This window comes from Gorilla gorilla, chromosome 5 (assembly GCF_029281585.2).
Source record: "Gorilla gorilla gorilla isolate KB3781 chromosome 5, NHGRI_mGorGor1-v2.1_pri, whole genome shotgun sequence".
NCBI classification, from domain to species: Eukaryota; Metazoa; Chordata; class Mammalia; order Primates; family Hominidae; genus Gorilla; species Gorilla gorilla.
The window spans coordinates 160,809,621-160,823,761 of NC_073229.2; the positions used below are offsets into that span (position 1 = coordinate 160,809,621).

Genomic DNA, 14,141 nt, shown 5'->3' on the forward strand with positions numbered 1-14,141 from the left:
ACTCTATACATTAGGATATTTTCTAAATCTCATCATTTATGGTTGACATCTCCTAACAAACTGGAGGTAATGTCACATGTCCAATTTTTCTTTCAGTTTAGACAGATTAAGACCTGGACTCTAGTAAATCCCATTCAATTTTACTCCCCTTCGAGGCTCTAAACATTCACACTTTTTAAAGAAAGAAATATCTCTTACCTCCAGGGACCTGCTCCATGAAGATTTTAATGAAACCATTCTCACTGAAAGAGCCCAGATACTGGACAATATTTTTGTGCTTCAGGTGTTTATGCAATGCTATTTCTTCATGCAGGGGCTGAGAGTATCTAAAAGACATGCAATTGTCAATGAGTTAATTATGTAGCCAGACTTTACTGTATAAATTTAAACAATACAAATGGAAAATGTCAGCCAAATATATGTCCATATGTAAAACCAAAACAACAATTTAAGGCCTTTATTTCTCCTATGGTAAATTCTATGAGGTTGAAGGTGTGGTAGGATCTGAGGGGAAATGTGTCAGGTACTAAGACAGTTGTATACATTAATTCATTTCCATGAGAAGGTAGTATTGGTATGCCCATTTTACAGATGAGGAAACTGATTCACAGAGAGGATGACTGACTTGCTCAAGATCCCAAAGCTATTAAGTGACAGAGCTAAGATTCAAACCCAGGAGAATGGAAATCGTCCGCACAGTTTACTCTCCATGTTAACACATTAACATGACTTTCTATCCCACTGGCCTCATCAACACAACTTTATTATTGACTATAAAACTTTACTATTACAATTTACTATTAATCAGGAGACTCTTGCCCAGGAAGACAAAACTTGCATAATGTACATTCCAGAACTTCCTGAAAGGCCCGTCAATTCTTCAATAGCAAACATAAAACCACTCATATGTCAAATCTCTTTGAGCCCCTTGCGTCAAAATCTTCACCTTACTGTATCCACTAATTCTATTATATCATGATTTTTACCTAATCCTCATGAAGCCTCCACATTGAAAGTGTGACTTCAAAATTATGTACTTGATATATGTTGCTGATTCAAATTATGAAAGTTATTTTATATTTCTGGAACAGAACAACACTTTTGATGATTATTGGAAGTACTGTAAAGCTTTATAGACTCTTAACCACCCTGAATTTAATGTAGCCCTAATGTAATTATTGTACAGCTTGCCAAAGAACATAATTTCAGCAAATTGAGTTTTAAAAATCAAATTGGCTTTTATTCATGATTCATGAGCCAGGCAGTATCCAATCAAAATAGGAGGTCCACTGGGCATGGCAAAACAGTGGGTTTTCTTTCCTAAGGTAGCTTGAGCAGGAACAAAAACAACATAGAGCAAAAACCAAGTGGTTAACATTAGGTTAGTTCAGGTTACTTCCCTGAACTAACCTAACTAAAGCAGAGGGGACTTCTTTTCATGCCAGCTCAGGTTGGCTGGGTGCCTTTTGATCAGTCCCTGTGACTCTGTTTTGTTTTTGTTTTTTAAAAACTGGCCTGTTGGAGAATTTGGCTATCATCTCTCTCCTGATTTTTCAGAAGGTCAGATCTTACAAGTAAACTGCTTAGTTTTGGTTTGGTGATGTGGAACCCTAGCATGGTTCCACAGGCTGGTCTGTTGGAGCCTAGTGCAGGAGCTCAGTCCAAATCAGTAGCCTCAAATTTTACTTAAGAAGCTAAATATTGTAGGGTGTCAGCAACAATAAATACAGACTCAAAGCAATTCCTCGAGATAGATCTATATATAATCTAAATTGAATATACATATATCTTCTATAATGGAGGCTACAGGTGTGAAATACACTAATAATTCACATTAGTGCAAACCTGGTGTCTCACACTTGCTTCAGTCCTACATGTAGGAAATCCTTAGATCTTACACTGACAAATCTATTGGTTAATACTGAATAATGCTATTTTCAATACGCTTTTTAAAGTAAGTGCTTTAGCTAAAGCAATTAGTTTATAAACATTTAAATTCATTTAATTTAAATTAATTTTTATTATCTGTGTAATATTTCCAGAAAGCAGCCAACAGCAATAACAATAACAAAAGACTTGTATTTTAGATCGATTATTCTTTTTTTCTTTAGAATTGCTTTAGGAACTATGAAGGGCACGTATTAAAATGAGCACTTTAATAGTATACCAGTTAGAGATAGCAACAACATTTTGATAATTGCTTGAGTGAGATAACACCAGAAATATCAACATACAGTGTTACCAATAAGATACTTAGGTAATGACTCTCAACTATAAGGGTATTTACAAGTTGCTTCTTCCATGAGGGTTAAAACACTTTGATGTTGGTTCATACCTGTTCCTCTTTTTTTTTTTTTTTTTTTTTTTGAGATGGAGTTTCACTCTTGTCGCCCAGGCTGGGGTGCAATGCCATGATCTCAGCTCACTGAAACCTCTGCCTCCCGAGTTCAAGTGATTCTCCTGCCTCAGCCTCCCAAGTAGCTGGGATTACAGGCACCTGCCACCATGCCTGGCTAATTTTTGCATTTTTAGTAGAGATGGAGTTTCACCATGTTGGCCAGGCTAGTCTCGAACTCCTGACCACAGATCACCTCTCCCCACCTCAGCCTCCCAAAGGGCTGGGATTACAGCTGTGAGCCAACAAACCTGGCTTATAACTGCTCTTGATATGGATTAGTGGAAAATACTGTGCCTCTGTATTCTACAGAGTTAAGAGATAAAGAAAAATCTGAAACAATCAACTAACTCAATGATGATGATGATGATGATGATGATGATGATGGTGATGATGATGATTTGAGACAAGGTCTCTCTCTGTCACCCAGGCTGGAATGCAGTGGCACGATTACAGCTCACTGCACCCTCAGCCTCCCAGGCTCAAGCAATGCTCCTATTTCAGCCTCCCGAGTAGCTGTGACTACAGGCATGCACCACCATGCCCAGCTAATTTTTGTATTTTTTGTTTTACCATGTTGTCCAGGCTAGTCTCAAACTCCTGAGCTCAAGTGATCCGCCAGCCTCAGCCTCCCAAAGTGCTGAGATTACAGGCACGAACCACCATACCGGGCCCTCAGTTAATTATTAATCAAAAGACTCCCACCTCCTGATTCTCTACTGAAAATCAAAACATCAATGCTTAAACTTAAGACCCTGGAGAAGCAATATCCTTACCTCATTACTTAAACTAAGGAGATAGCTCAAAATTTGCAAAAATAGTCAGAATCCAACCTAGCTAAGGACAAGTACTCTTCTCCAATATAAAAAAATATTACAAACACCCAGCATTTTCACTAAGTGTAAGTGCGAAGCATTAAACAAGGATGGTATTATACTTTGTTCACATCAACAAATTATTCTTATCTATGAGAATTATAAGAAAATCATATTTCTTCTCAATTACCTGTAATAAGGGAAAGAAGAAATGGCCTAGATAATCAGAGATACTTACATATTTTGGTTTTGACAAAACTATTAATCCATAGGTATCTCCCAGACATCCCCTCTGAGTCCAATCCCTACTGCTAACCATCTAGACCAGTGGTTGCCAACCTTGACTGGATATTTACATCTCCTAGAGGAATTCTAATTGTCCAGGACCACCCCAGGATTTTTGGAAGTAGAGCTTGAGCACCAGTATTTTTAAAAGCTCCCCTGTTGTCTCTCATATACAGCTGGGTGAAAAATGACATAGAAATAACCAGTCCACGGCCGGTGCAGTGGTTCACTCCTGTAATCCCAGCACTTTGGGAGGCCAAGGTGGGCAGATCACTTGAGGTCAGGAGTTCAAGACCAGCCTGGCCACATGGCGAAACCCCGTCTCTACTAAAACTATAAAACTGGGCGTAGTGGCAGGTGCCTGTAATCCCAGCTACTTGGGAGGCTGAGGCAGGAGAATCACTTGAACCCGGGAGGCGGAGGTTGCAGTGAGCCGAGATGGCGCCACTGCACTCCAGCCTGGGAGACAGAATGAAACTCCATCTCAAAAATAAAATAAAATAAAAATAACCAGTTCAGGATATGTAGAATATCAGAAGAGAAAGCCAACCTGAGATTAACAACTAGTTGGGGGTGGATGATGACAGCATACTAAATCTACCTCTTCTCTCTTACAACCACTTTGATTCTCTAACAAAGTGGTTTTAGAACATGAAGGAAACAGAGGAGAAATTGTTTCCATTGCTCTGATCCTTCTTTACAGATGGTAGTTTAGTGTACACTCAGGTTGTATCATGCATTATTCACATCACACTACTTTTGTAATTATGCTTTGTAACTGTAACTGCTATCTTTTTCAACAGAATGTCCACACCCCTCCAGGTTACATGGATAGAAACAACTTTGTTTGCTGTATCTTCACAATAATAGAGTTGTCTGCGATCTCTTTATATTGTCAATAAGAAGATGCCCTGCACCAGCTGTTCAAGCTAAGGGCTTGTCATGTGCAAATCACATATACCAACTGCATTGTTACAGAATAGGAGCTGAAACATCTTGTTGGTGTTGGTGTGCTTTGTGTGTGTATAGTAGCATTTGAATAAACTTAAACTACAGGGTGATTTTAAAAGTGAGTTTCTTCCAAGTGTTCACCTAAATCCATCAGGAGGAGAGAAGAGAGGAGCTGTGGCTAAAGGTTAGTGAATTTGGCTGCAGCAATTTGATAGTGATGACCTCGTTAAATTTCATATTGTTTCAAAGTCTACACTATCTATACATATGCTCCTTAAGAACGCATAGGACTGAAAGAAAAATTTTAAGATGACAACTTTATATATATTACCTAGGTATTTAATGAGTAATTTCTATTACTGTTTCATAAGAATCCATAATCATGTCTCATGAATTAACTAAGAGGAAACTCTGGAACGACACCAAACAAATATGAAATTGAATGAAACTACACATGCTGCAGGCAGCAACAGCTGTTTGCTTACCTAGTATCTATTCTTCCCTCTTTCTATGATTTTGTTTGGAGAAACAAATGGCTGGCTAAAAAGCCAGAGTTCCTAGTTCCTTGTAGGTAGGGGTAGGCATTTTGGGCGAGTGCAACAGAAGAGAAAGTATACTGGGCAGTTCTGGGAAGCTCTGTTTTCCTTTTCCTTCTGGACTGACATATGGAACCTGGAGGCAGTGTGAAAGTCATGCACTAAGGATAAAGAGCTGGGACCGGACACAGTGCTTGCATGGGAGGGGGTGTCTTTTTCAGTTTGGGACAGTCAGAGAAGACCTCTCTGAGGGCTTGACATTTGAATTAAAGCTTAAGTGATGAAAATGAGGCAATCCTGCCAAGGTCTGGGTTGATCTTGGTATGCCCAACAGAGAGACACCAGTGTGGCTGGAGTGGAAGTGAGGCCACAGAGGAAGCAGATCACCTATGGCCTTGTGATTCAAAGTAAGGGTTCTGGGTTTCATGCTGGTTGCAATAAGAATCCACTGAAGGGTTTTAGGCAGTAGTGACGTGATGTGATTTTTAAAAATAGATGTTATTTTTTAGAGCAGTTCGTAAGTTCACAGAAAAATTGAGAGGGAGGTACAGAGATTTCCCACACACTCCTGGTTCCCACACATGCACAACCTCCCCCCTTATCAACATTCCCCACCAGAGTAGTCCATTTGTTACAACTGATGGACCTTCACTGACACATCATTATCACTACATGATTTGATTTTAACTTCAGAAAGACCTCTGTGACTCCTCAAAGAAGGATGGACTAGGAGTGGAGGAAAGAGTGAAAGCAGAGACCAATTAGGAGGTGATTGCAGAGACTAGAAGGGAGTCCCAGCGACAGGCCTGAAGGCTTAGATTAGAGGTGCAGCTGTGGTGATCAGAAAGAGTAGAGAGATTCAGAATATATTGCAGAGGCTGATACAACAAACAGTACGACTTACTGATGGAGTAGATGTGGAGTGCGAGAGAAAGAGAGGAATCAAATGAATCCTGGAGGTTAGCCTTAGCAGCTGGATACATGGGGAGACAGTAACTGATGACACAAGGCGTACTTTAGGGAGAGTACATTTGGGAATAAAAATTGGGTTCACGGCCTGGCGTGGTGGCTCACGCCTATAATCCCAGCACTTTGGGAGGCTGAGGTGGGCAGATCACTTGAGGGCAGGAGTTCGAGACCAGCCTGGCCAACATGGTGAAACTCTGTCTCTACTAAAAACACAAAAATTAGGCGGGCATGATGACGCAGGCCTGTAATCCCAGCTACTCAGGAGGCTGAAGCATGAGCATTCCTTGAACTCGGGAGGTGGAGGGTGCAATGAGCTGAGATGGGGCCACTGCACTCCAGCCTGAATGACAGAGTGAGTCTCTGACTTAAAGAAATAAGGAAATAAAAATAAAATCTGGGTTTGCTATTGGGTTATATACTCACTACCTAGGTATATTTGATGGATTCCTTTGTACTCCAAACCTAAGCAACACACAATATTCTTTTGTAACAAACCTGCACATGTACCCCCTGGTTCTAAAATAAAAGTTAAAAAAGGAAAAAAATCCAGGTTCAGTTTTGGTCCTGTTAACCTTGAGATGCCTTTGAGATCTATAACTGGAGATGTGGGGTAGACAGGTAACCTGGGGAGCTCAGGGGTGGGTCCTTCCTAAGGAAGGCTGGTCATGTGGCCTATGACCACGGCCACAGAACGTGGACTCAAGGGCAGCCAGAGTCAGCCCATGATGTAGCCCAGCATTAAAGCCTGGCCAAATATGGATAATAATAACCATCTATTAAATAATCCAATCCTCTCTCTTTCAGACTTTGAATACACAACACACACAACTGTGTATCATACACTACAACTGCGTTTCACTAATTACAGGAGCACTGCCTTACAGAGAGATGTAAGGGAAGCCCTAAGGCAGCAGAAATCATGAGGTTGAGAGAAGACAGAATTATTAGTTGGAGAAATAAACCATAAGGCAGAGCACAAGAGCAGTGAGCAACAGATAATCCTATCACCAGAGCGCTTCAGTTTCCTGAACATTTTTGTTCCTAAAAAAGATTCCACCTTTCACAAGGCCTCACTATGTGAGATTCAACTCAATTCTTCAAGCATAGGTTGGTGCAAAAGTAATTGCGGTTTTTGCCATTAATTACTTTTGATGGCAAAAATGTATATATTATACATTTTGTAGTCGTCACACAGTTCTTGGATATTGTCCCAGTCTTTTTTTCAGTCTTTTTTCTCTTTGCTTTTTTAATTTTGAAAGTTTCTACTGATATATTCCCAAACTCAGAGATTCTTTAACTGTATCCAGTCTACTAATAAGCCATCAAAGCCATTCTTCACTTCTATTACTGTTTTTGATCTCCAGCATTTTTAAAAATTATTCCTAGGATTTCCATCTCTGAGCTTACATTACCATCTGCTCCTGCACAATCTCTACCTTTCCATGAGAGCCCTAAGCATGTGAATACGATTCGCAATCTGATAACTCTAATATCCCCGCCATATCTGGTTCAGGTTCTGACACTTGCTATGTTGCTTAAACTGTGTTTTTTGTCTTTCAGTATGCCTTATAGTTTTCTATAGAAAGGTGGACATGATATCCTAAGTGAAAGTACTGCAGTAAATAGGCCTTTAGTGATGTGGTGGGAAGCAGTCAGGGAGGGGAAGAGTTCGACAGGTCTGTGATTAGGTCTCAGTCTTTCAGTGAGCCAGTGCCCCTGGGCTGTGAATTTTACAAGTGCTCCTTAGCTTTAGCCCCCTTAGGTGAGACAGGACAGCTAGAGTTGGGCTAAATTTGGTACTCCACTTCCCCTAGTTTGGTTAGGCTCCGGTAAAATAGAGTCTCTTGTGGACAGACCTTGTTAAGAACAGAATGCTCCAGCGTATTTAAAAATGGTGACTTTGCCGGGCGTGGTGGCTCACGCCTGTAATCCCAGCACTTTGGGAGGCTGAGGCGGGCGGATCACGGGGTCAGGAGATCGAGACCGTCCTGGTTAACACGGTGAAACCCCATCTCTATTAAAAATACAAAAAATTAGCCAGGCGTGGTGGCAGGCACCTGTAGTCCCAGCTACTCGGGAGGCCGAGGCAGGAGAACAGCATGGACCCAGGAGGTGGAGCTTGCAGTGAGCCGAGATCGTGCCACTGAACTCCAGCCTGGGTGACAGAGCAAGACTCCGTCTCAAAAAAAAAAAAAAAGAGAGAGAAATAGTGACTTTTCCTTTCTTGCTGCCAGAAGCACAATGGGATTTCTCTCATTTCAAGTCTCTGTGAGGACCTGGTAAAGCTCCAAAACTCATGAAAGTGTGACCCTCACCCCCAGCCCCCAGTGACTGGGTCCCGCTGGAGTTTTTAACTCAGACTTCACAGTGGGCCTCTAGAGATTTGTCAGTTACAGTTCAGTTTTCCTACCCCAGCACTGGTTCCCACAGAGGTGAGCAGATCATGGATTTCTGCTCAGTAAGTTATGAGTCTCTCAGTTTTCCAGTCTCTCCAATTTCAGGGGCAGCTGCCTCCCTTGCAACTTCACTGACCAATCCAAGAAGAGCCACTGATTTCAGTCTGTTCAGCTTTCTACTTGTTAAGATGGAATGACAACTTCCAAGCTCCTCACATGCCCGACTGGAACCTAGAACTAGTTCCAACCTAAACGATTTCTGATAGTGCTTATTCCTCATCTATTCACATAATACATCCACCTTTATCCAAGACAACCTGAGCCCAACACACACAGGGCCATTCTCTTTTCTAGTCTTTGAAAGCCCCGTTCTTCCCCACCAGTCTGGCACTTCAAACACTGAATGATGCAGCAGTGAAACCTCAGAAGGAGCTAATTCACACAGTGAAGTTTTCACAGTTTCATTCATTAGAATATCATCAAGTATTTTCTAAAATACTGTCAACAACCCAAAGTACTACAGAACAGCTTTTAGTAGCTACAATTACTGTACCTGCTGTCTCTCTCTGGGATTTCCTTAATAGCAATTCTGACTTGGTTGCTCAAGTCCCGACCTGCGTAGACTATCCCGTAAGTGCCTTTTCCTAAAACGACTCTGTCACCATTTTCATCATATTCATAGTCATACTACAAAAGGAAAAATGGGGAGAAAAGATCAAAACATTAGTTCATTCTACATTTCAAACATCAAATTTTTTTCCAAGAGCATTATTCCTTATCTTATCAGATGGCATTAACAGGCTGAAGTTCTAAGAAGAAGCTTCAAGGATGAACAAATAAATGCTCCCAACATAAAGCAGATACTGTGTTTATGTTTTCACAACTGTTACAAATACAGTGGGGATTACATAGTTAACTTCATAGAATTGCTTCTCCAAAAGCCATGTAGATTCTTTTACCCACTCAGTCCTGTTTTTCATTGATTCTGGAGGTCAGTGAAACAGTGTATAACTAGCATCAACATCTATCAATGTCTATCACATCTAATAAATCTTCCTTTTGTTATTCAGCTTTTGATGCTGTTAAAGCATTTCACACTGCCAGGAGAATAAAACCACCGAAAGGCTTTGGGTAAGAAGAAAATGTTGACATCTTATCAGGTGCCAATGATAAAGTCAGGATTATTTTACTTCACCACTCCCCACCGTTTCCCCAAGACCCAAAAACATTTTTTAAGTGAAAAATAGAGGAAAATTTTGATCTCTGATGTAGAAAGGAAATATCTATAGTTCTAAACTCCAAACTGTCAAGTATGTCAGCCAAATATGGAAAACCGGATCTACAGAAAGGATTCAGTAGAGACCTCCTCAGATCTGGAGGCATCACCCCAAAGCCACATCCTTTGTGTTGGACTGGAACTAAACGATTTAGGGCCATCACATGATCAAGGCATGTCCCTGTAGAAACCCAGCATAAAACTACAGACCCCTGGGAGAGAACATTAGAACAAGCTTTTCATATCGTCTACATTTTGCTGGAGTTTAAAACTGGCAGTCCATAGTTAGATTCACCTCACAGCAGGGTCTGAGTTGGCCGTTAAAAAAAATTATTTCTGGCCAGGTGTGGTGGCTCATGCCTGTAATTCTAGCACTTTGGAAGGCTGAGGCAGGTGCATCACCTGAGGTCAGGAGTTTGAGACCAGCCTAGCCAACATGGCAAAACCCCGTCTCTACTGAAAATACAAAAATTAGCTGGGTGTGGTGGTGCACGCCTGTAATCCCAATTACTCAAGAGGCTGAGGCAGGAGAATTGGTTGAACCTGGGAGACGGAGGTTGCAGTGAGCTGAGATGGCTACACTGCACTCCAGCCTGGGCAACAGAGCAAGACTCCATCTCAAAGAAAAAAAATGATTTATAACATGTATAAGTCAACAAACTTAACGTTAATACTGATGAGTAATCTATGAAGAGGGCAATGATCATGAGTTTTTATGCTCTTTAACAACATAGCCTTGAAATATATAAAGCAGAGTTGATAAAATTTCAAAGAAAAATACACAAATATCAACCACAACAGATTTTAACAGAACTCTTTTAGAAAGGAATATATCTGGCACACAGATTTTAAAATAGAGAATCTAATGGCACAATGAACAAGTCTGATATAACATCTACAGAGAGAGCTCTGTACCCAGATACAGATTCCTTTCATGCATACATGAAAAATATATTATAACTGATCACATATTAGACAACAAAGAAAAATTTCAACAAATTCCAAAGAACTGATATCATAAAGACCATGATCTCTGAGCACAGAATACTAAAAATAAGACAGCCAAAAGTATATTTTACTTTCCTTTAAAATAACCAATGGGTTAAAAAGGAAATGACCATGGGAATTACACAGTAATTTTTTAAATGAGAAGAAAAACATTATTTATCAAATTCCATAGATATGGAGTTAGGTAGATGAAAAATTTCATGATCTTAAAAAAATCCATTAGAAAATAAAAATTTAACATGAATAAGTTTAATGGTCAAGTCAAGGAAACAGAAAAAGAATAACATATTGCTACCAAGACAGTAGAAGAAAGGCTTGGATTTGGCAAGATGGTAGACCAGATACCTGAGAACCTTCCTGCTAAAAACACATAGGTAAAATAAAACAGACATACTTTTAAATGTCTAGCTGGGCTTACTAAAGAGTAAAGGTGACTGCAGAAGCTAGAAATGAAGAGGAAAGGAATACTAGCAGGTAATCACAAGAACTCCTGCAGCCCAAAGGGTGGGGATGAAGGCAAGATTTTCAGTTTCATTAATCTAGGGTGTGAGTTTGTCTGCTTTTTTTTTGGTAAAAGGTCAGATAGTGAATGTTTTAGCTTTGAGGGCCATCTAGTCTTTGTAGCAACTACTCAGTTCTGCCATTGTGATGTGAAAGCAGCCCAGCTGATATATAAACAAATGGGCATGTTTATGTTCCAATAAGGCTTTATTTACCAAGATGAACAGTGAGCTGGATTTGATCCTGGGGCTATAGTTTGCTGACCTCTCATGTGGGGCTTGGGTCTTAATGCCCAGGAGGGGATAGGAAGTATGGCCTAGTGCCTACGCCAGGCAAAGAGCAGAAACACACAAAACCAGGCCCTTGGTGAAAGGGTAGATTAGAAAAGTCAGCCCACTACACTGTGAAACAAAAAGAAGGCTGGTTTGTCTCAAGACTGAGCTCTGGAGGAGCAAAAATAGGTCTTCTCTAAACACTTTCAACCATAGCTGATCCTGGTGCTGTTTGAACTTCAAATTAACACTTATTATAGTACTCATAATTGCTCTTGAGCCTGGGATATCCCTGGAGTGCCTGGCAGAAACAAAGCAAAAACATTTTAATAGCAGACCCCTTCAAGTTTGCTATGCAGAATTCTTACTGATAATGCACCACTAAAGTTGAACTCACAATCCAAAAAATATAAACTATGTAAGGAAACAATTCAACATCAGTGAAAACATATATGACAAATCTCAATCCTCAAGACTTCATTAAGTCAGAAATGATAGAATATAGTTATAAAATATGTACATTTAACATAAAGATATAAAATATTTAAAAATGAGAAGATAAGATATTCTACAAAAGGCCAGACTTGAAAGAGAATTGAATACAACTTCCAGAAATTCAGCCCTAAATAGGAAAAATAAAAACAAACTCACTGAGATATGACATAGGGAAACTACAAAATACGAAAGACAAAAAGATCATAAAAGGGCAAATTACCTACAAAGGTAGCTCATCAGATCACTCTGCAAACTCTTGGGTACACATGCATGACTCGAGAGGATGGGGCTGGGGTGGAGCATGTCCCTACCACCTCCAGGTTATTTGTTTCCAGCAGGTTTCCAGGCCCTTATAGAAGGCAGTCAGGTGGTGTCTTCTGGGGAAAATTATGCCTAATACAATGCTAGGGCTGGAGTGAGCACTGGCCTCCTTAGCATGAATCCTTCTCTGGCTCAGGACAGAGGCCAAGCTCTGGAAGGGAGATGACTACTTACCCATTGCCAAGTATCCAGTGGCACATTAGAGAATAGCCCTGTTCTGGCTGCCTAACGTAAAGCTGAAGACTGTCTTCGTCCAGGGTAGATAATCAGAGTGACCAGGTGATAGGTGGTCAGAGGGAAGGAACAGGCAGCAGGGATCATTTAGCAACATGCTCTAACTCAGAGTTAAAACTGGGCTCCTGCGAGGAGGCAGGAAGCATAATCCAAACAATGCCACCTGAAGGAGCCCAAGTCTCCACACCCAATTCCTGTGGTCTAGACTTCTGCAATGCTGTGCCTGCCACACTGGAATTCCACCAGTGGGACCCAGCCAGCAGCAGGTAAAGAAGCTCAACTTTGCTGATGTGCCCTCTCAAAGGATTAGAAACCTATACACTCCATCTAGTACCACCACCATTTTACACTACAATGCTTTATAATCTTAAAGGAAAAAAAAAAACAAGTTTCAATAACCCACCTCACTTGACTATCATCATAAGCATGTGTAATAGGTTTCTGATTACTTTCAATTTACAAATGATCAGAAATTTTTTTTTCCAGTGAAAATATATCAGAGTTGTGGTTTGAAACTAGCTTGTGAGATTCCAGATTTTGTATCCTTTCCACTACCTATGCATTAGGGAAACCCTATCATAGAATAAGAGCTTACAGGGTGATTATTAGTTGTTTCCAAATACCAGTGTTATAAAGATATTACAGTATATTGTTAATATCCACTGAACATCCATTTGCTTTTTTTTAGCAGACATCTGGTAGCCACTGTCCTCTTAGAATTTTTTTTTTCCTTCTCTTACTATGTATTTCAAATTTATTGCCAACTGTTCTCAGATTTTTCTTCTTAAAATCTCACAAATCCATTTTACCTCCTTATTCTCACCGCAGTTGCCTCAGAATCTCTGTAGAAGTAGCACAGAAGAAAAGCACTTCTCTGCAAAAAAAAGCTCAGAGGCTTTTCTCCTCTCTTGTTGCTCCATTCCCCAATTTATTCTCCACTAAATTGACAGTGAACTTTCCAAAGTCCAAAGTTCCACATGAACTTTCCATGTCAGTGCCACTGCATCTATTTTATTGGCAGCTTGTTACTTTCCGGATGAAATCCAAACTCCTTAGCACAGCATAAATGCCTGCTATGGTCTGAATGTTTGCGTACCCCCCTCTTCAGCGCCCTCAAAATCTGTATGTTGAAACCGAATCACAATGTATTAAGAGTTAGGCCCTTTAGAAGGTGATTAGGTCATGAGGCTAGAGCTCTCATGAATGGGATTAGTCCCCTTATGAAGAGGCTTGAAGGAGCCTGGTTGAGCCTTCAGCCATGTGAGCACCCACAGAAGGTACCATCTAGAGGAAGTAGGCCCTCACCAGACACTGAATCTGCTGGTGCCTTGATCTTGGATTTCTCAGCCTCTGGAACTGTGAGCAAAGCATTTCTATTGGGTATAAATTACCCAGTCTAAGGCATTTTGTTATAGTGGCCTGGACGGACCAAGACAATGCCCTTCAAGATCTTACAGCTGCCTCTGTCATCCTCGTCTGGACACTTCAGCTCTTCGAGACTTGGGACTTAATCCTTAATTACTCTATCCCCAGTTTTAGCATGTAGCTTGTAGTAGATGCTCAGTAATTATTTGCTTAATTAATTAATCAAGTTATAGAAAAATGTGATGAGAACTTTTTTAGAAAAGAACTAGATCCCAAAACAAAACATTTAGAGTCATTATTGGTTTATTCTTGGGTGAAAGCA

At 40.4% G+C, this 14,141-nt stretch overlaps 1 protein-coding gene across 2 annotated transcripts in view; it reads right to left on the minus strand.

Annotated features, from left to right (window-relative positions):
• MAP3K5 (mitogen-activated protein kinase kinase kinase 5) overlaps window positions 1-14,141 on the minus strand; it is a 236,836-nt gene that overhangs the window by 56,887 nt on the left and 165,808 nt on the right. For both annotated transcript variants that reach the window (XM_055391191.2, XM_019030003.4), the window contains exons 16-17: window positions 8,901-9,034; window positions 199-326 (exon numbers count right to left, since the gene is read on the minus strand). In XM_055391191.2, the coding sequence (XP_055247166.1) occupies window positions 199-326; window positions 8,901-9,034 (262 nt within the window). The remainder of the gene's footprint in view (window positions 1-198; window positions 327-8,900; window positions 9,035-14,141) is intronic.